Source organism: Rhinolophus sinicus, linkage group LG06 (assembly GCF_036562045.2).
Source record: "Rhinolophus sinicus isolate RSC01 linkage group LG06, ASM3656204v1, whole genome shotgun sequence".
NCBI lineage: Eukaryota > Metazoa > Chordata > Mammalia > Chiroptera > Rhinolophidae > Rhinolophus > Rhinolophus sinicus.
This window is the reverse complement of record NC_133756.1, coordinates 53380533-53403645: the sequence shown is the minus strand read 5'-3', so window position 1 is coordinate 53403645 and position 23113 is coordinate 53380533. Positions and strand designations below refer to the sequence as shown.

The 23113-nt window shown below is 35.1% G+C and overlaps 1 protein-coding gene across 1 annotated transcript in view; it reads left to right on the top strand.

Moving 5' to 3' along the window:
• The window catches only part of HFM1 (helicase for meiosis 1), a 106737-nt gene that overhangs the window by 69714 nt on the left and 13910 nt on the right, over positions 1 to 23113 (top strand). The window contains exons 26-34 of the mRNA XM_074335129.1: positions 4593 to 4678; positions 5124 to 5207; positions 5342 to 5499; positions 6840 to 6943; positions 7400 to 7546; positions 19302 to 19382; positions 19626 to 19741; positions 20875 to 20954; positions 21965 to 22071. Coding sequence (XP_074191230.1) covers positions 4593 to 4678; positions 5124 to 5207; positions 5342 to 5499; positions 6840 to 6943; positions 7400 to 7546; positions 19302 to 19382; positions 19626 to 19741; positions 20875 to 20954; positions 21965 to 22071 — 963 coding nt within the window. The remainder of the gene's footprint in view (positions 1 to 4592; positions 4679 to 5123; positions 5208 to 5341; positions 5500 to 6839; positions 6944 to 7399; positions 7547 to 19301; positions 19383 to 19625; positions 19742 to 20874; positions 20955 to 21964; positions 22072 to 23113) is intronic.

Genomic DNA, 23113 nt, shown 5'->3' with positions numbered 1-23113 from the left:
GATTCCTGATGTAAAGGCTTACCTTCCTACAGAAGTTCTGGCAAACCAAATGCCACACCCATCCCACAAAGACAAGAGTTCTCAATCATGAAGAAGGTTCCACACAACATTTAGGAAACATGAATTTACAGAAAAATTTGATATTTGATTAAATGATTTTTATTATATTTGAAAAAGCCAGTCTTTCTGACTTTCTAGAATATTGTCAATCTGGGCATTTGTTGAATTCTGTACCTTCCAGATTGCCAAACACTAACATATTTTTCGTACGTAATCAGTACAGCTGAACAGAAAGAAGCAAACATTGCCCAGAAAAATTCATGTAGTAGAAAAGTGAGAGTATCTAAACAAAAATGCAAATCTAAGTTCTTATAAAGCATCTGGAAAGAAATAAAAGAATATATTGATTTTCAACAATGTTGGTAAACTAAAAAATTAAAATTCAGGAGAAGTTTTGGGGGGAAATGGAAATGAACATTAAGGTATTATGAATACTAGGATGAATTATGAATACCAAGAATGAGTAAGAGGCTGTACTTATCACCTCCCATGACCACATCAAAATTACAACTAAACTACAGAACAACCATCATTGAGAACCGCCTGAAGACTAGATGGATAGAAGTCCTATAACTAAGGATATAAAGAAAAAGCCATGTCAAGACTTGTCAGAAGGGTAGAGATATGGAATGAGCTCGCCCCACACCCATGGTGTGGTGGTCAAGAAACGGGAGGGATACCTCAGCTGCAGAGGTTCCCCACTGAGGAGTGAGCCCACACCAGGCTCTCAGCTCAGGATTCCAGTGCCAGGAAGAGAAATCCTCATAACTTCTAACTGTCAAAACCAGCAGGGATTGTGGCTGAGTGAGACAGAGGGTAGCTGCAGTCCCAGTAAAGGGCCCATGCATGGATTTACTCGCTGATGGACTCACTCTGCGTTCTAGACTGGGGCAGCAGCTCAAAAAGCACTAGGGACATATAGGGAGGAACTGAGTTGTCTGGCTTCAAGGCAAGGGCTGGAGGTGCAGCTTTCTCCCAGACAGAAGTGCTGGCAGATGCCATTGTTCGTTTTTGAATCCTCCCCTACAGAGCCTGCAGGCACAGGCAGTCTCCAAGTCTGAGTCTCCATCAACCTAGCTAACTGTTCACCCCACCCTGGTGATTCCCCCAAGACCCCATCCCACGCAACTTGCAGGCCCACCCAAGCCACTTTCAGAGGTTCTTCTATATAAATGGCCAGTTTCTGCTAATGCTGCAGACCTTTCTAAAATCTTAAACGTTCGCAAACCCCAAACAAACTGTTGCTGGCTTTGGCATGCCTGGTAACCTCTTGCTAAATGGCTCCAAGACCAGCACTAGTAGCAACTAACCTTGGTTTACAGCTTAGCCTCTTTCGGGTGCCTCCAAGCCTAGCAGAAGTGGCAACTTTCAGCAGATCACATTGTAGCTTATACCAAGTGGCCCCGGGCCAGGCACAGGCAGCAACTGACCTTGGCCTGCACCAGAGTCCCTTCCAAGAAGCCCCAGAACCAACACATTTGGTGGCCAGCTTCAGACCACACTAGAGTACCACCCAATCTCCTCCACAAATGAAACACCCAAAGAACAGACTCCACAGGCACCAGACCCAACTAAAGCAAATCCTACTTGATAGGGTCAGCCCCTGCACAACAGCTCATCTGCTATAGTCATGGCCATTCCTCATAGCCAATCAGCCTGAAGGTCAATCCATCCTGTTGACATGCCAACAGCAATCAAGGCTCAGCTACAACAGAAGAGCACACACAGCCCATACAAGAGACATACCTGGAGCACCCTGCTCAGGTGACCAGTGAAACTGTGTCACCTGGCCCCATAGGACACCTACTACATAAGGCCTCTCTACCAAGACCAGAGATATAGCAGTCCTACCTAATACGTAGACATAAACACAGGAAGGCAAATGAGGAGACAAAGAAACGTCCCAAATAACAGAACAACACTCCAGAAAAAGGACTAAACAAAATGGAGACAAGCACTCTACCAGCTGCAGAGCTCAAAACACTGGTTATTAGAATGATGAAGGAGAAGAGTAGATGATTTAGTGAGATTTTCAACAGAGATAGGAAACATGAAAGTGGAGATAGAAACCATAAAAAGAATACAATAATTAAAAAGAAGAATACAATAATTGAAATAAAGACTCCATTAGAGGGAAGCAACAGTAGATTAGATGAAGCAGAGGACTGAATCAGTGATTTTCAAGACAAGGTAAACACCTAATCAACAGCAAAAGGAAAATAAATTTAAAAATGAGGATAGTTTAAGCGCCTCTGGGACAACATCAAGCATACCAGTATTTGCATCAGAGGAGTACCAGACAGGGAGAAGAGAGTGGAAGGAATTGGAAACCTATTTGAATAAATAATGATGGAAAACTTCCCTAACCTCGTGAAAGAAATGGATATACAAGTTGAGGAAGCTCAGAGAGTCCCAGACAAGATTCAGCAAGAGGCCCATACCAAGACACATCATAATTAAAATGCCAAAGGCTAAAAACAAAGAGAGAATCTTAAAAGTAGCTAGAGAAAAGCTGTTAGTTACTACAAGGGAGCTCCCATAATACTGTCAGCTGATTTCTCAACAGAAACTTTGCAGGCCTGAAGTGATTGGCATAAAATATTCAAAGTGATGAAAAGTAAGGACCTACAACCAAGATTACTCTATCCAGCAAGACTATCATTTAAAATAGGACAGATAAAGAACTTCCTAAACAAGAAAAAGCTAAAGGTGTTCATTACCACCAAACCACTTTTACAAGAAATGTTAAAGGGACTTTTTTAAGAAGAAGAAAAAATAAAAATATAACAAAATTGCAATAACTACATACTTATCAATAATTAATTTAAATGGATTAAATGCTCCAATCAAAATATATAGGGTGGATGAATGGAGAAGAAAACAAATCCCATACATATGATGCTTACAAAAGTCTCATTTCAGATCAAAAGATGCAGTCTGAAAGTAAAGGGATGGAAAAAGATATTTCATGCAAATAGAAACAAGTAATTTGAAGTAGCAATACTTGTATCAGACAAATAGATTTTAAAACAAAGGCTGTAACAGGAGACAATTTCACTTCTGGATGTTTAAATAAAGAAATCCAAAACATTAATTCAAAAAGCATACGCATCCCTCTATTCATTGCAGCATTATTTACAATAGCCAAGATATGGAAGCAACCTAAGTGTCCATCGATAGATAAATGGTTAAAGATGTGATACATACATACAATGAAATATTATCCATAAAAAAGAAGGAAATCTTGCCATTTGTGACAACATGGATGGACCTGGAGGGTATTGTGCTAATGGAAGTAAGTCAGACAGAGAAAGGCAAATACCATATGATTTCACTTATATATGGAATCTAAAAACCAAATAAACAAACCAATAAAACAAACTCAGATACAGAGCACAGTTTGATGCTTGCCAGCTAGGGGGGAGTTGGGGCCTGGGTCAAAAAAGGGAAAAGGATTAAGAAGTACAAATTGCTAGTTATAAAACCAGTGATGGGGATGTAAAGTACAGCATAGAGAATATATAGTCAATAATATAATAACTGTATGGTGTCAGATGGGTACTAGACTTAAGGTGATCATTTTGTAAGTTATATAAATGTCTAATCACTATGTTATACACCTGAAACTGATATAATATTGTATGTTAACTGTAATTGAAAAATGAAAACTTATTTTAAAACAAAGAATGAGTAAGAGAAATTCCCAAGAAAGAATAAAGATATAAGTAAGGAAATAGGAGTGTCATATCATCACCAGTAATATATGTGTTAATATTTTGGACTTTTATACTTCTGACAATATCTTCTGTTTGGGGATTTGGTTAAATTTATTTATATGAGTGTAAGAATTTTAGATTTCAGTTTCATAAAGCATAAAGAAAAAAAAATGTCCAAAGATGTAAGTGAACTTGATAAGGAACAAAATTAAAGCAGTGTAGCTGGAGAGTATTCAGCAAGAGGAAAATAGTAGGAAATTAGATGGGTGATAGAGGCCGTGGTCAAGTCATATAGATAAGGGAGTTCGGCCACAGTAAGGAAATTACCATTTTATTCTAAATGCAATGGAAAGGCATTGGAAATTTCAGGCAGAAAAGTAAAAATCTCTGAGTTAGGTACAGAAACAGAGAGAACTCTTAAGACGGATATGGTCAGTATGCCATAGCTTCATGAAGCAATATTCCCATTCCTGAATCATGTCGTCTTTTTTTAAACATGAGTATAACAGTAAGTGTTTCTTGCTACTCGCTGTATGGATGATATATGATAAAACTAAGGGTTGAGTCTTCATGTGAACCAAAGAATTCCTCTTTCTTTTATCAATCAAATGCATGTTTTAGTTTGAAAAAGAAAATATGAACAATTGAATAATGTCACAGTCCAATTAATCCAACTGAAAACTTTTTAAAAAAACTTTTAAAAATTTGTTATTGGTCTCGATCTGTAACAATTTTTTTCCTAATGTAAATATTTAAGTATAGACTTAGTTTTAAATGGATTGTTTAAAAACTTGCTATTTGATTAATTTTCCACAGGTATAACATTGTCAAATGCAATGGTAAATGCAGGTTTGACTTCCTTTAAAAAAATAGAAGAAACAGATGCAAGGGAACTTGAATTGGTATTTAATATTCACTTATTCCTCTTGTTACCTGTATTCTATCTAAACTGTAAAGCAGGGGTGTCAAAACTGCGGCCGGCGGGCCAACTGCGGTCTGCAGTCCATTGTTAATTGGCCCGCAGCAAATTCCAAAAATATATTTAGTTTACTTAAATAAACCAGGTGAGGCAATACGTACTTCACCTCGAGTGAGTGGCCCGGCTGTTTGTGTATTTTACTGCATATGGCCCTTGGTAAAAAACGTTGAAAAAGTTTGGACACCCTGCTCTAAAGCTTAACTTTTCTGTGTTTATTTCTATTAAAAATTATTTTTCTCCTCATAGTCATAAGTATTTTAACTTAAGTTTTAAGTAGTAAGCATTATTAAAACTATGGACTCTAAAAAATATTTTACTAAAAGAACTTTAGTGTTGTGGTAAGAATATAATGATATAAATGTTTTTAGATTTTAAACAGACATCCCCCTTTTGGAACTCAGATAAAAGAAACAGTGATGTATCTTCCAAAATATGAACTTGAAGTGGAACAGGTAAATATTTTCGGGGGTTTTTTTTTAGATATTTTGATTGTTGTTTCAGGAATAAGCTATCCATAGCTGACTTGGATCTGAGTATGAGTAGTAAGGTTATTTTTAACACTCTTTATGCCTATCCTTTTTTAAAGATTGCAAGATATAATGATACCATGGCAGAAATATTAGTGACCATTATATTAAGAAACTTTGAACAGCTGCAAACTAAAAGAACAGCACCAGATGTTCACTATGTTACCTTAATCATAGGGGATGCAGATAATCAACTGGTTTTTAAGCACAAAATTATGTAAGTGTAAAATTTCTATTTGATTTTATTTTTAAACATATACTGTAAAAAGATAAATTCCACTGAGAGAAAATATAATATAATCACTGTGGGATTAATTAAATTCCATTTTCCTGACACTAGAATGGGATAGTTTCTTTATTTGTCTATTAAAGATATTAACATTGGGTTACATTGTCATTTTAGATTGTTATATTTAGTACTCTAATGATCAAAATATAAAATCTATCACCATGGTTTCAAACAAGTGAATATAGATGACCTTTAGTAGCTGCTGAACTTTCTTATTTCCAGTTATCCATGACCTTACTCCTCTTTGATTGTAATCTTCCTCCCACTCACTTCAAAATATATCTTCTATTTCCAAATTTAAATCTAACAAACTACTATAGCTCCATTGTAGGATCCAGCCAAACCAGATCAAGTATATAAAGGTGGTACTTCCCTTATACCTAGTTCTCTAGCATGACATTCTATAATTTTCACTTCAGCTTTCCTGCTAATACTTTTATTTTTTCCCCAGCATGTCATAAGCAAGCTCTAAGTATGTCAGTTATAGCTATAGCTAATATTTTTTGAGCACTTAGTAGGTTCCAGGTATTTAATTGTTTAATCGTCCATCATAAGAGATAGGTGCTATTATTATTTACTTGTTGTACAGGAAGAAATTTAGACCAAGAGTATTTAATCAGTTTGTTCAAGGTCATATAGGTAGTTTAAAATCTAGATTTGAACCCAAGCATTCTGACTCCAGAGCCTATACTTTTAACCATATTACTGTATGTACTTGTAAATTCAGGAATGGCAGTGACTCTGAAATGGGAATCTCCTAAATAAAAATGGGAATCTTTATTTTCTGTGACAACTAAATCTAATGACAGCCCTGACTACATGAGACTAAAATAAATTCAATCACAAAATTGGTTGTTGATTAGTTTGTGATGTTATTAGATACAAATTATTTTATATCAATTTTAAAGATACTATTGAAGTTCTCACAAAGTTGTACAAGTTATGTATAGCTATTTTAAAGTGGTAGTGATTTAGGAGTAAGCTCATGGGTTATTGATAGCAACTATATATTCAGGTAGGCCTACAATGAGTCAATGTAACTTGGAATCAACTGTTGGGTCAATGCGTAGTTAAGAAAATTATGGTTGTAGTGCTATCACTGACACTCCATTTCCTCTTCTAAGAGTCTAAGGAAAGTAGTTTTCAGTACTGACTCCAGTTTACTACCAGATAGGACCTATGTTAGGATCAATCAGCTCTTAAATATTAATATATTATTTCATTTAGTGTTCTGATAATTAATTAAATGATATACTACTCTTTTTCAGGGATTCTGTTTTGCTAAAAGCTGGCAATTGGGCTAAAAAGATTGATGTGAAGAGAGCTCTTAAATCTGAAGATCTTAGCATAAATCTAATTAGTTCTGAATATGGTAAGTTCACTGAAGTGATAAAGATGTGAATGCAAAGAATGTACCACTTAAAAATTATTTCCTTTATGCTGAAACAGGACAATAATATAAGTAAATGATATTGGGTAAAAGTAATTTATTTAAATAATATGAATCATTCAAAGGAAATTTCATGCATTTAGATATGTAAAAGAGCATGGACAAGGATAACAAAATTAAAATTTTATCTGTTCATTTATAGGTATTTTATTTTCCAAGATAGTTAAATTTCAGTTATTGTGGAAACATTGATTTCTATGATAATGCATAAACTTTCCTTTTTAAACTTTTTTCTTTGCATTTTTATTTCCTGGACTTATTAGCTCTTTTAGTTCAAAAAGGTATAAAAATATAAGAGATATAAAAACAAATAAATGGCCTCATGTATGAATTTATATTATTTCAATAAGCACTTGTATGCTTTTTTCCTCTTTCCAGTTGGACTTGATATTCAGCGGAAATTTACAGTCTTTTACTTAGGACCCAAGAGGTTTGGAAATCAAATTGTTATACGAAAAAAATTAGAAACAGAGATTTCCCATTCTAAACATTCAGATAGATCGACTGTAACAGGACCTAATAAAGGTAAATAGCTATATTTGCTCTTAGTTTGCATTAAAGCAAATATATGGATATGAGGGAGTGTATAGATTATTGGTTGCCAGGGTCCAGAGATAGAAAAAAATGAGGAGTAACTTCTAATAGGAACATGATTTATTTTTGTGGTGATGACAGTGTTCTGGAATTGGACTATAGTGATGGTTGTACAACCTTGGGAATATACTAAAAACATAGTATACTTTAAAAAGGTGGATTTTATGGTATGAACTATATTTCAATTTAAATGTCAATTGTATTATTATATGCCAACAAAAAAAGAGATAGAAATCATAATTTTAAAAATACCATTTACAATAGCTTCAGAAATTTCTAATACCTAGTAATACGGTAGCAACAGATATTTAATACCACTACATGAAAACTAAAAATCATTATTGCAGGGAAGTTAAGGGAAACATAATTAATTGATATACCATTTTAAGGATTAAAAGATTCAATATTATAAAGATGTCAATTCTCCTCAAATTAATCTTTAGATTCAATGCAATCCCAATCCTAGCAGGGCTTTTTTTTTCTCTGAAACAATACACTGATTATAAATTCATGCAAAAATTCAAAAGAACAAGAATAGTCAAGATAAACTTGAAAAAAGAAAACATAACTGGACAACTTACTTTACTAGATATCAGGAGCTGTTATTAAACAGGAGATAGTAAGAGAATGTGATGTAGGCATAGGATAGATACATTAACCAATTAAATAGAGTAGAGTTCTGAAATGGACCTACAGATATATAGTCACTGATTCATCAGTGTCACTCAAAATCAGTGTCATGACAAAAGCGATAGTATCATGCAGTGAAGAAAGAATGGTGTTTTTAAAAAATGATGCTGGATCAAGTGGATGTCCATAATGAAAAAATAGTATCTTGACCCTGTCATCATACCCTACACAAAACTTATTGCCAAATATATGGTTGATTTAAACGTGAAAGGAAAATAATAAAACCTCTAGGAATAAAAATAGATCTTCAAGACCTTGGAATAGGTAGATTTCTTAAATGGACACAGAAGTTCTAATAAAAACATTTGATGTATTTGACCATGTTAAAATTAAAAACTTCTGTTCATTAACAGACACCATTAAGAGAGAGAAAGACAGCCACAGAGTGTGAGAAAAAAATTACAATACATATACCTGGCTGTTATGGTTTGAATTGTGTCCATATGTTGAAGTCCTAACCTCCAGTACCTCAAATGTGATGGTATTTGGATATAGTCTGGAAGGAGTTAGTTGAGTTAAAATGAGGCAATTAGGGCGGCTGTTTGGCGCAGTTGGTTGGAGTGCAGTGCTCATACACCAAGGTTGCTGGTTCGATTCCCACATAGGGCCAGTGAGCTGCGCCCTCCACAACTAGATTGAAAACAACAACTTGACTTGGAGCTATGGGTCCTGGAAAAACACACTGTTCTCCAATATTCCCCAATTTAAAAAAAATTAAAATGAGGTAATTAGGGTGGGTCCTAATCCAATATGACTGGTATCCTTTTAAGAAGAGGAAATTAGGACACAAACACACACAGAGGGAAGACCATGTGAAGACACAGGGAGAGATTACCATCTATAAGCTAAGGAAAAAAACCAATTCTGTTGACACCTGGATCTTGGAACTGTAGCCTCTAGAATTGTGAGAAAATAAATTTCTGTTGTTTAAGCCACTTAGTCTGTGGTACTTTGTTATGGCAGCCTTAGCAAACTAATACACTAGCAAATAACTATTATACATAATATATAAAGAACTGTGTCTGTAAGAAAAAGATAAGTTATTAGAAAAATGAGCACAAGATTGAACAGACACTTCAAAGTAGAGGATATCCAAACAGTCAAGAACTTATCAAAGGATATTTAATAAAAATTAACTTATAATGAAATCACTCTACTGAAAGGACTTAAATGGAAAAGAAAATGCCAAGTATTGCTGAGGCTGTGTAACAGCCATTAATCTCAATCACTAATGTGAATATAAATTGGTGCAACTTCTGTGGAAAACCAGCAATATTTACTAAAGCTTAACATATGCATATTCTATAAGCTAGCAGTTCCCCTTCTGGGTATATACCTGACAGAAGTGTGAATATGTGTTCACCAAAAGACATATTTTGGAATTTTCATAGTGCTACTATCATATTAGCCCTAAACTAGAAACCAGCAAAATATTCATCATCAGTTCAGTGGACAAATAAATTGTGTATAACGACCCAACAGAATTCTACAGGGTTGGAAAACTATTTCTTAAAGGGCCAGATATTTTAGGTGTACAGACCACATGGTTTCCTTTGCAATTACACAACTCTGTGTCTGTAACTCAAAAGCAGCCATAGATAATATATAGGTGAATGAGCATGGCTGTGTTCTAATAAAATTTTATTTACAAAAATAGGTGGCTGGCCCATGGACCATAACTTGGCAACTCCTACTATAGAACAATGAGAATGAATGACCTATAGCTACACACAATATGAATGGATTTCATTAACATAATGCTAAGCAAAATAAGTCAGACACAAAAAAGATAATACTATGTGATTCCATTTATATAAATTATAAAAATAGGTAATATTATTATGGATTGAATTGTGTCCCCCCAAAACATACATTGACATTTGAATTCCTGATACCTGTGAATGTAACCTTATTTGGAAAGAGGGTCTTTGCAGATGTAGTCAAGTTAAAATGAGAATCCACTCTAATTCAATATGACTGGTGTCCTTATAAGAAGAGAAAAGATACACAGATTCAGAGAAGAGAACTCTATGTAAAGACACAGATCCAGAGAAAAAGCAGTCATGCAAAGAGAGGCAGAAATTGGAGTTATGTTGTCACAAGCTAAGGAACTTGTAGAGCTATCAGAAGCTGGAAGAGGTAAGGCAGGATCCTCCCCTAGAGGTTTCAGAGGGAGTATGTTTGTGCCAGCAGCTTGATTTCAGACTTCTAGACTTCAGAACCATAAAAGAATACATTTCTGTTGTTTTAAACCATGCAGGTTGTGGTACTTTGTTATGGCAGCCCTAGAAAACCAATATACTAATCTATGCTATTGAAAGCCAGGATAAGGGATACTTTTGGCAGAGGTGACTGAAAGGGGGCATAAGATTGGCTTTTAAGGATGCTGATAATTCTCTGTTACATGATCTAGGTGTTGATTATGCAGATGATAATGCATTGTGCTGTACATATTTGTACGAGTGTGTACTTTTCTATATTTATATATACGTAAATAAAAAGACAAATAATTTGAGTCAGAAATGTGGGTTCTACTACATATCTTGGCTCTGATAGGTACTACCTGTTGTGATCTTTGCAAATTACAATTTCTCTGAGCTTTAGTTTTCAAATCTGTAAAATGAGGATAACAGTATTTCTTAGCTGCATTCAACACCACTGATAAGTCTTTTGTTTTTGTCTTAAGCCTGTTCTTAAAATACTTGCTTAAATGGTTGTGGTTAATAAGCAAATAGAGAAATGTTTCCATGACTACTCTTCCTTGACTTGCCTTCTTTCTCAAAGACTACTTTTTTCATTATGTTTCCCTTACCCATTCTATCTCCGACTTCTAAATGGTGGAGTTACCTAAGACTCAGTCCCAGGCCTCCCTTTTTCTGTCTACATTATTTTCCTAGGTGATCTTAAATGCCACCGATATATCAAGAGGTCTACTGAATGAATACCTTTATTTCAACATATCCACATCTGAACTTGTGATCTCTTCTCCCTTTCTCCATCTTACACCTAGTGTACTCATTTCTTTCCCAGTCTTCATTTCAGTTAGTGGTACTATCATCTGTTCATCTACCAAGTTGCTCAATACTGTAACCTAGGAATCATTCCCGATTATTCCATTTCCCTTACCCCATATTCAGTATGACAGCATGTCCTATCATCTGTCTCCGAAACATACCTTGAAAGAGGTACGTTGTAGGTCCTCAGTAAGTATCTGTTGAATGAAATTGGAGGAATACCTACTTAAATGGTTGTGTTAATAAGCAAATGAAAAAAGTGTATGTGAAATTGTTTTGTAAACTAATGAAGTGCTTTCTAAATGTTACCATTGTTGATGTTATAATGCTACATCTTATTTTTGAAGGAAGTACTTTCCATTTCCTTTTTTTTTTTTTTCTGAAGGAAAAAGAAATCTCATGGTTGTATATATTTGGATATAAAAAACAAAGAAGGGTTTCTGCCTAGCTTTCAATCATCCTCTTTTCCTTAGAACTGACTTCCAAATCCCAGAAGAAAGCTATGTTTGTCTTATTTACACTACATTCTCAGATCTCCATTTGGCCACTATTTTTCTGGCAGCAAAATTATCAGGACCCAAGTGACCTTCTTTCATTCAGTCCCAAAGCCAAATTCCCAAAAGGAAGGAAATACCTCAATCAAAGAAGGACAATTTAGAGTTAGGACTGCACTAAAATAATATAATCTCTGAGCTGTCAGATAGCCATCTTTTACCACGGGCAGAAAGAATCATATATAGCTGGACAGTGGACGAGAAGTGTAAAGCAGAGGTACAGAGAGCAGCAAAGATGAGAATGCCAGAGCTAGGGTGCTGATGACTCCATTTCTTGGTTTCAGTGCCTCCTGATGCCTAGCTGCATTACAGCTTTTGGGTTTTGTGAGGTATCTGTGTTCATATATTTTGTTTTAATACATTAAAAAACCCCACCTATCAACTGTTTTTAAAAATAGCTTGAATTGTTTCTGTTGGTTGCAACAGTAGTAAAAAATTGAAATGTTTACTATACTTCCTACTAGTATGAGCCTTTTATAAGGGCAACATTTCCCCACATATTCAGCACAACTCTGTGAAAACAGATAAAAGATGCTTTCCATCAGACAGATAATGTTTTATTACACACATATACACACCCTTCCCAATATACATAACCATCCCAAATCTTATTAATATCTCAATTGTATAATTCAGTTCTTATACGCAAATTTCACATATCCCCATCATAATACACAAGTATACCTTGAAACATAATATACACACAGTGTCTTCATTTTCTTTCTCAGTAACAGACACAATGAAGAAGTCATATTTACCCTACTAAGGTTGTTGTGACAACGAAATTTGGGCTTTATCAAATCAATCCAAATTTTAGTTTTTCTGACCTCTTGTCAGACCATATTATTAAATGATACAAACTGATACTTAGCTCAGGGACTATAGTTGCTAAACAATTGTTTCCAAATGTGGTTGCAAGTTCAACAAATATTTTACTATTGTATATTGTCAAATTGTAGGACCATATATAAAAACAAAAGTATGCACCTAAGTGTATATAATTAAAAATTCTTTTTATGCTTTCTACAACTCTGAAAACATTATTTTAACAGCAGTTTTCTCATATATAATTATAGTCCAAGAGGTAAAATTTGTGTAGAATTTAAGGAAAAATATTTTTGCTATGTTTAAGATATGGCAATGTGAAAAATATACTTTTTTAGTTGTAAAAAATTTAAATTTTTTTCAGGCCAATTACCTCTTAATATATGAGGTTTAGGCATTTAAACTTCTGATCCTTTAAATGCATTCTCAATGAGAAGTATGGGCTTTAATTTTAATAAAATTTATTTGACATTAATAAACTCATTTGCATTTGCTATGCCATTCAGAGTATGAAAATTTAATGTACTTGAAGAATGCAAGGATAAAACCAGTGCCCAGGCACTTTGGAAGTGTGCACATTTAAATACTAGTCAAAAGGCAGTCTGCTTTTCTTTATGCTCTTTGGTGTGTACGTGCATTAGATTGCAAAGGCAAGGACTTCAGTGTGATTCTTTTCTTGATAAATAAATAACAAAATGATATTTGACAAAAAATTAAACAGAGATGCTCTTTTGTTTAAAAAGTAAAAATATAAAGTGCATAAATCTATGCTTAACATAAATTAGAAACTGCAGAAGTCAAAGTAATATTCTTTTAGCAATATTAACTTCAGCAGCTTATGCACAGATGAAATCATTTGAATTCACAATTAGGATATGAGGCTAAGTGTGTCAGAGATGCCGACTATTTTCAGGTTTTTTCCAAGCAACTGACCCTTGTTCCACCAGCCATTATTGACTCCATTAACCTAATTTTAAATATTTTCCTTAAATACATTTCTAGTTGACAGTAATATATTTGTTTTACTCTAAATACTTGGAACTAGGGACTTTTAGTATATGAAAATGTATGCATTTTGGGTTATGAAAGTGATGAAGTATGGAATCTGTTAACTTTAAAATATACCTGAGAGTACAGCTTACTTAGGTCAATTTTCTCTGAGAACGTTATTTTTCCAATTACAAATTTCTGTAAGCTTATACTTGTTAATAAGAGAAATTCAGACAATTTGCAGGATGTAGCGGTGGAGTGGGGGGTGGGAGAGCACTTAATATTTTCTAAGTGCCATTTCAACAGAAATGTAGTGAAAAGTCTTTGTCACTTTGGTAATATCCATATGTTAGTATTCTATGAACAAATTTGTACACAGTCCTCATTCCTGACAAGGCTTGCTAACTCTGCCTTGAAATTTTTGGAAGTCCCCAGAATCTTTAAAATTAGAGTCCCAGATCCTTACTACTAGTTTTCAGCACTAGGAACAAATGTGTACAGCCACGTGCACCATCTTGTGGTAATCTGTAGAAATACATTTATTAAGTCCTTGGATTAAAGAGAAAGCAACTCCTTATCTCTTATTGCAAAACAACAACCTGCAAGGCATTTCCTCCTAGTCTTGCCACCCAAAAATAGTAGATTCCTTTCCTAAATAAATTAAATGCATTATTTGGGGAAAATTGGGCAGCTAGTGTAGCAAGGGAGGGAGGGTGGTTGAGAGAACAGGCTTTGGAATTAGACTACCTGAATTAGAATCTCAAATTTGCTGTTTACTATTTGCATAGTCTTGAACATGTTACTTAACCTCTGTATGAATCAATTTTCTCATTTGTTAAATGGAGATAGAATTGGACTGCCTTGGTTGTCTAACCAAGGATGAAGAGACATTTGAGGAAAATCTAGAACATGTAAAAGAAAGCCCAAAATAAGTAAACAGAAGGTGGATGAAGGAGCAATGGGATAATTCAGGAATGTAATAAGATATAAACTAATTAGTAACCTCAAAAAAATTAAAGTTTAAAGTGAAACCATAAAACAGAATAGGATGGCATGAAAAAAAGAGCAATTAAAGAGTGAGAGCAAGTAGAAGGAAGTAAAAACTATGATTGGAAAAAAAATAGCTTAGCTGGAAGGCCAGAAAATAAAGTCAATACAATCTAAATGAAAGCAAAAAGGCAAGGAGAAAATAAGAGAGACAAAGGGGGCAATCTAGGAGTCTGATAGTGACTAATAAGTGTTCCAGAAAGACAAAAGGAACAAATCAGAAGAAGTAATTTGAGAAAATTATCTAGACTTGAAGTAAAACATAAATCTGCACATCAAAAAGGCTTACTTAGGGGGCGGCCAGATGGCTCAGTTGGTTAGAGCACAAACTATGAACAATTGGGTTGCCGGTTCGATTCCCACATTGGATGGTGGGCTGTGCCCCCTGCAACTAAAGATTGAAAGTGGTGACTGGACTTGGGGCTGCCCTCCACAGCTGAATTGAAGGACAACGACTTGGAGCTGATGGGCCCTGGAGAAACACACTGTTCCCCAGTATTCCCAATGAAATTTAAAAAAAAAAAAAAAGGTTTACTTAGTGCTAATTAGGATGAATGAGAGATCTACAAAGGAGGAGTAATTGCAACTTTTCAGAACGTCATGGATAAAGAGAAAATCATAAATGCTTCTAAGAAACAAAAATTGAAGTTGTGTTAGTATTTTTATCAGCAACACTGGATGCTGGGGGACAATGAACTTAAAAATCCTGGAGAAAATGATTTTTCAACCCTGTGATCTATACCCAGCCAAACTATTAAGTGTGAAAGTAAAATAAAGACATCTTAATACATTCGAAGATTCAGAAAACTGAACTCTCAACAGGCAATTTAAGGATGAGCACAATAAAACAAAGCAGTTAACCAAAAAAGAAAAAGTCAAGAATTCAGGAATCATGGATTTAGTTTAGGAGCTTAATGAAAGGAAGTTCCAGGATGACAACTATAGCACAGGCCTCGATTGCATTAGGAGGAGGATGGAGGGCTCAAGAAAGGAGGTATCAATGAGGGGGGAATAAATGGGTGAAGTGCTTCCATATATATTTGCCTTTATCTTTGAAATAGTGAATGAACTTAAGGTAGATATTGCTATACTAAAAGGAAGGCAGTGAAACAATATGCTGCCCAAGAAAGCACTCCACTTGATTCTGCATAAAACCCATTTTTACCTTCTATATATCTCTCAAATCAGTCCATTCTCTTTGACTCTGCCTACTACTACCACCACTTAGACCGAGTTACTTTCATTTTCTTGCTTAACCGACGCAGTCACTTCTTAGCTACTTTTCTTGCACCCACTCTGTCCTCTCTCAGATCCATTCTCTTTAATAGACTCCATAGACTGATTTTTTCAAAATGAAAATTCAATTATGTCCCCTCTTTTTTTAAAAAATCATTTCAGTGGCTCCCCATAACTCTCAGAATAAGAAATCCAAATCATTAACATCCCCTACAGGGTTCCATACTGTCACATGGTCAGTCAGTCCCCAAGCAGCAGGAGGAAGGCAGCTGCTACAAAGTCTTGCCTCACCTCCCTAGAATTGACTGTAAAGACACAAGAGACCCAAATGAATTTAGACAGTTTATTATTTACAGAGGACAAAACAAGATCAGTGTGGTATCAGCTGCTTGCATCCCTAATCCCATAAAATGGCACTGAACTGGAGGGGCCAGATGACACAAATGGTGGGTTGCTTTGTTTTTGAGGAGTCAACTCTCAAAAGGCTGCAATTAAGCAGCTGTACCTGAAAGGGGCAAGGTGAAAAGTCCTATACTTACTGGAACCAGGAGACAGCCTCATGCAAGATAAGGAACCTCCTGCAAGCTAAGGAGGCAGAGGAGAAATGGCCTTTAACTTCTTACAAGACGACCTGTCTTTACATGTCCCAAGGAGAATCAAAGGGCATTCTGGTAATAGCGGAGCCTTGCCTACATGGCATGTGTGGAGACATTCAGTTGCCGAGGTGCCAGGGTAGAGCTGTTTCCCTACAAACATAGGCTAACTGACCTTTCTACCACTACAGTCTCATCTTGTACACTTGTTTCTCAGTGTACTATGCTTTCCCTTTTCCTAGAACTTCTGCACATGCTATCCTTTCTGCCTGAAACACCCTTTTTCTTATCTCTGTGCCTTGTTAACTCCCACTCTTTCTTCAGTCCTCAGCCCAATTCACTTCCTTAGGGAGGCCTTCTGAGAGATTCCTGACCAGGACAGTTGCTTCTCTTCTCACATAGCATTCATTGTGCACCTCTCCTCAGAGCACTCAGAACAATTTTGATTTTATAATTACTTGCATAATCTTCAATTAATGTAACAATAGAGATAATATATGCACTAATATATTAGTTTATAATTTAATTTAAAATGCTTTCACATGATTTTATATTTTCATCTCTGTGAGATAAACAAAATAGGTATTATTTTTAATCTGTTTTTTACATGTAAGAGCCCATATTAGAAGTCATGTGTTTTAATTCTAGTTTAGGGTGCCTTATACTTCCCCACTGTGTTTTTCATGTAAATGCTTTAAGTACAAGGCAGCATACAGTAAGTGGAGAGGGACAAAGAAAATGTCATAGGGACACAAAGGAGAAATTACTTCCAGATGGGGGGATCAAAATAGATCTCCACAATAGAGGTGCTATTTGAGTTGGCCTTGAAAGTTGATAGGCTTCTGATAGACAAAGAAGTGAGGGTCTTCTTAGACAAGAGGTAACATCAAAAGGAATAGAAAGGCTTGGGACTATTTGAATAATGGCCAGTGAATGTGTTTTGATGGACATGAGGATAATGCTGGTGCTAGAAAGGGAGGTTACATACTGTGAAGGACATCAAATATGGAGTTAATTTTGTTGACAGCAGGAAGTAACGTTTGTAAGTAGGCAAATGATCTGATCAGAGTTGAACTTGTAGGAGGATTAATTAAGCAACGGTATAGAATAATAAATCATCGCATGGTAGGACTGAATTCAAGGAAATCAGGTAACTAAGTGAGGGATGAGATCATGAACTGCAGCAAAACTTCTCAACCAGTAAGCCATGGCACACCTTGCAAAGTATGATGTCAAAACCTTTTAGCCAAAGACCACTGGGAGCACACCTGTATTTGAGGAAAGTAGGTATTTTTTAACTTGCTGCAGCAAAGGAGAGCACAGCACTGGCAGAACTGTGAGTCGTCTTGGAGTTGGGAGGAGCTTATTTTAGGGTTTTAGCTTGTGCTGAGTTTAGAGGAAGCAGAGGTTACTTCTGGATTGGGTGCTCTCAGAAAGTGGAGTATTGGGTATTTTGGTGTATCTTGGAGATGGGAGGATGAAATAAATAGTAGTCCTTTGTGTTAGCCAGAAGAGGGGGATGTTGAGTTATTTTTGTGGTTCTTGAGTGTCCTTGTTTCTAGTTTCAGAAATAATTGTACCTCTATCTTCTGTTATAGTCACAGACTGCCTTATCTGAGTATTGTTTGTAATCTTACAAAGTTGTGTATGTTCAGTTGTGAACACTGTGGTTCAGCTGTCAGCTTCCAGCTGCCAGGGATGTTTTATTACTTTATCAGTACCCAATACACTGACCGGCAGCCTTCAAGGTCTCTAGTCAGTTGCCTTATAAGGTGGGCAGCGTTATCCATTTACCCAGGGTGTTAAACATATACAGTAGTATTATTGTCTAGATGTGCCATGCCTTGAAAAAGGTTGATTGAGCAACAGCACTGAAAATGAAGAGTAAAATACCAAGAAAGGTTGTGAAGGTTTTCAGAGCTTTTTACTATGTACCACACTTCTATTTCACTCAAAAATCTATGCTCCAGCAAAAATAAACTGATTTCCATTTCTACAGTCTGTAATTTGCTGCCTTTACCTGGAACATCTTCTCTTAGTCCACTTCTCATGTCCAGATCCTGTCTGTCCCTCAAGGACCAGTTCAAATATCTCTCCCTTCCCCCTTGTTACTAGTGAGAGCTAAGATCAAGAAAAAGCCTACTTAAATTTTAATAAATGAAGAATAAACTACATGTTTAGATATATTAATTCTAGCTTGGGGGGATCAAGCTGGAAGCAATTTCTCCTTTCTATGAGTTTATATAGCAAATTCTTACACTCCTAAAGCACCTATTTCTAACATTTATTAAATATATATGGTGTCCTATCAATGCTATAGCAGCTGTCAGTGATGCCATCAAAATGCTACGTGGTTTGCTTCTTTCCAGGTTCTTCAGGCTTAAGTATAAAGCAGCAGAAAAATTTCAAAACTCCACCCTCATTCTTACCTCATTCAGGACAAGAGTTACTGATAACTGCAATATTTGGCTCTACTTATACCAGAGAAGTTAAGAGAAGCTTATAGGAGGCTTTATGCTCCTGAAAAGCAATAGGGCTAATAGTGGGGCAGGAATTAACTGTTATCAGAAATATCTTTTTTATAGTTACATATTAAATGGGTTAATATTGGAAGAAGTGTGAAAAAATCAATCTTTTTGTACTGTCTAAAAGGAAAGAAAATGGATAAAAAATTAATTATATTAATTTATAATAATGGTTGTAGTAAAAATAGGTTTATTTTTCTTTTCTAACTTAGGAATGACTGCCTGCAAAAAACCTGGGAACCGAGAATGTAATCATCACTGTAAAAATAAACATACATGTGGACATGACTGCTGTGAGTTCCATAAAACAAGTTTATTTCAGGTTTCAAAAATTGAAAGTTCTTTGATAAATAGTAATGACATCCTAATTATCTATGTGTGATATTTATATTATGCAGCTTATAACAAATAATTTTCTTTCTATTGTGGGCAACATAAAAAAAAGTAAATATTAGTTTAGAAACTTTGAAGAAATTTGGCTTTATATGAATAATGCCTAAAGTTGAACCTAAAGACTCTAGAATTTCTTTTCATAGGTAAAACTGGAGTTGCACAGAAGTCAGAAATGAAAGAGCCGACAATTTCTTCATATTTGTCTGATTTAAGAAACAGGAATGCTGTTTCTTCTCTTCCTCCAGTTAAACGTCTCAAGGTTAGTTTTAATAACAATTTCCCCTTGTTCTGTAATTAACTGTATATAAATATTCCTTTATTTTATGTATCAATTAGGTAGGTATCCACAATGTTCTTTAGAGTTTATTGAGGGCTTGACTAGGAACATGGTCATTATCCATAATACTGTTTCTAAAGGAAAAGGTATTATAGTTCTTAATAATCAATCTGTAAATCCACTTTGGGGACATAGTTATACAGCCCCATTCCTCATTAGCCTAGAGAAGAGGGAAATGGAGAGGATGTGTAGCCTAGACACTCCTGCCGTTTCCTGGCTCCGTCTGTGCACCGAGATGAGCACTGAGCAAGAGCCTCCCTTCCAAGTGATGAAGAAATGGGAGTTCTTACTGTTTCATAGGCTAGTGCCTAGCAGTCTTATTCTAAGACTACGTCATCATGTCCAGGGCAGTAAAATAGTTGATGAGGCCACAGAAGAGAGCCAAGAAAATGGCAGAGTGGCTGTTTCTTTTCTAGGACTTGTATGAGAATGAAGATTCTAAGTCATGAGGCCAAAAACAAAGGGAATATTGGGAAACAGGGAGAGGCATGCAGTTTGAAATGACTACCGTCTTCTCTGAGATAGTTTTTAGCTGCTCAAGTTTTCCTTTCCTTCCTTCCTTCCTTCTATATTTATGCCATATTATTTTTTTCTTTCCTCCCATAGTCATTGAGCATCAAGAATATGCCAACCACTGTAATAGGTGCTAAGATACAGTGATGAATAAGACAGTTTTAGTCCCAATCCTCATAGAGCTCATAGTTCGATATAACTGTTTGAAAATCGGGAGAGATAGCTGAGTTAGAAATATAGATTTGAGAGTCATTCACATGTTGATGATAATTGAAGTCATGGAAATAAATGAGATCTTTGATTGAGAATGTGCAGAGTGAGAAGAGAAGAAAGCCTAGGAAAAAACCCTGAAGAATCTCAACATTAAAAAGGGCTTGAGAAGGAGATTTGAGTTGAGAACTAACCTGGGTTTCTCATAATCAACTGGTTTTTGAACTTTGTGTACCGGCAGGAATTCTACTGTTTGGCTCATTTGTTGAAAGATATTGATGTAAAATTGGTAGCTGACCTTGTGTGTATGTGTTGTTTTTTTTAATTAATAGATACAAATGAATAAATCTCAAAGTGTGGACCTTAAAGAGTTTGGTTTTACACCAAAACCTTCTCTTCCCAGTATATCAAGGTACAATTATAATGTTAATATCTAAGGTAAAATATTCATCATAAACTCTCTGTTCCTCCAAATAATCATTTATTCAGAGAAAGGTGGTCACTAGCTACCTTCAAATCACAGTAATCATTTAGCTCCATAATGAAGTAATGACATCATAGAGTTTTATTATCTTTCATACCCTAAATTCATTTAGAACTCTACAGTTATGGAATATTTTAACATTCAGTGAATAATCTCTGTTGGGAACTACCCATCCTCTATGTCATGTCCTCAGGTTCTCTCTGTCTTCTAAACTTAACAGGTGACAAGAGTATACTTTAAAAAGAAAATTCATGTTGGTGTACAAAGTCTGATCTTTTCCATTTAGGGACCCACTCTAAATTAACAATACCTCAGATTTAGAAATACTTTATAATTTAAAATTTTTACTTTTATATCTTATGTATTATATTTTTTGCCCTTAACAACAACCTGGCTCATAAAATGAGGTATTTTTATCCCATTTTATAGATGAAATAACAGAAGCTCATATTCCTAGTTAATAAACAGAAGGCCGTAAATGATAACTCACATTCTTTGCCTATATTATGATGCCTAGGAGGCAATAATATATGTCATTTCCCTTCCAAATAAGGGAATTTTATATGCAGGGATGACATTTAATATATTTGTATAGAACAGCCACTGACAAATCAGAACAGATGCCAACCCTAAGATCAAGAGATCTTAGCTTTGGTTATCCAACAGAAAGTAGCATTAGCAATAGATTTTTAAGGCTATACACAGATAGCAGATATCTACGTATTGGAGTCATGTAAAGATGACTAAGTATCTGTTGCTTCCATTAAACACCTTTTTACCCTTTACTACCCAGGCTTGTACAATTTATCATAGAAATGCTGAGTGAAGAGTAAATGAATGTACTTTTTTTTCATTTATGTGACTAAGTAGTTTTCAAAGTCAGATTAGTTTTAATATTTTCTTTAACATTTTTTATGATTTTACTTATCTTTATAAAGGTCAAAATATTTAAACACACCTGATTTATCTATAATGGAGCAGAAGGATCAGCATGAAATCTGTGCAAATGTTCAACAACAAGAACCATCTGAATATCAAGACAAAGGTAAATTACCATTGATATTGACCTGAGAGAGAATATGATTTATCATTATTTTCTTTTTTTTTTATTAGTTTCAGGTGCACAAGACAAAGCAAAACTTAGACGTTTATCATTTATATCCCTCACACTGTGTGAACCCCCCTCCCCCCATCCACTATCCCTCTGTACGTTCCCCAAATTAATTTTCAAAACCCTGTGGTCATCTTGTGGTTACCGACTATTTTTCAAAACCTCTCACCTTCCCCATATCCCCACCCCCCCGCCCCTCTAGCAACCCTCTGTTTTTCCTCCATGTTTCCAAATATCATTATTTTCGCTTGACAAATAATGTTATTGAAAAGCCAACATCTGAAATTATTATGATTATTAACTTGGCAATATTTTTCTCTTGTGTTTTTGAACCAATTTCATATTCTTTGGGTCTGTTATTTCAGAATGGTCCTGCTAGGTCTGGCAGAAATTTTAAACAACAACAACAACAACAACAAATCTCTTCCCTACATAGTGTTGACTATTTTTATTTAAAGATAATGCGAGGAAAAGCTGAGAAAATAAGGGACCTTTGTGTACAAAAGTTATTAAAATGCTGGACTCTAGTACTTTTATGTATCTTTAGAATTATTTAAAATAATTCTGTGTTTATAAAATTAGTACAATTTTACACAATAGTTGTGTTACCTTGGAAAAATTATTTAATCTCTTTGGACCTTAGTCTTATCTTTAAAATTAAGGGATTAAATTGGGTGACCTTTAACATCTCTAAAACCTATGATTCTTACAATTTATATGATAACATAAGAATATAACCCAGTTTGTAGGATATAACTGGGTAATCTAGATTTGCTTTTTATCTGTGTCTGTCATGAAATTAATGCGAGAATGCATATAAATTTTTCAACATTGTGCCTGGTTCATCATTAGTCTGGATCCTGCCCCTCATAGCATTATTTCTCTGGGTGACGTTATTAAAAACCAGTCTATTAAAATGTGTGAGAAGTTATCCTGGCCATAGAATTGTTTATTCAAGTAGCCTTATGTAGAAATT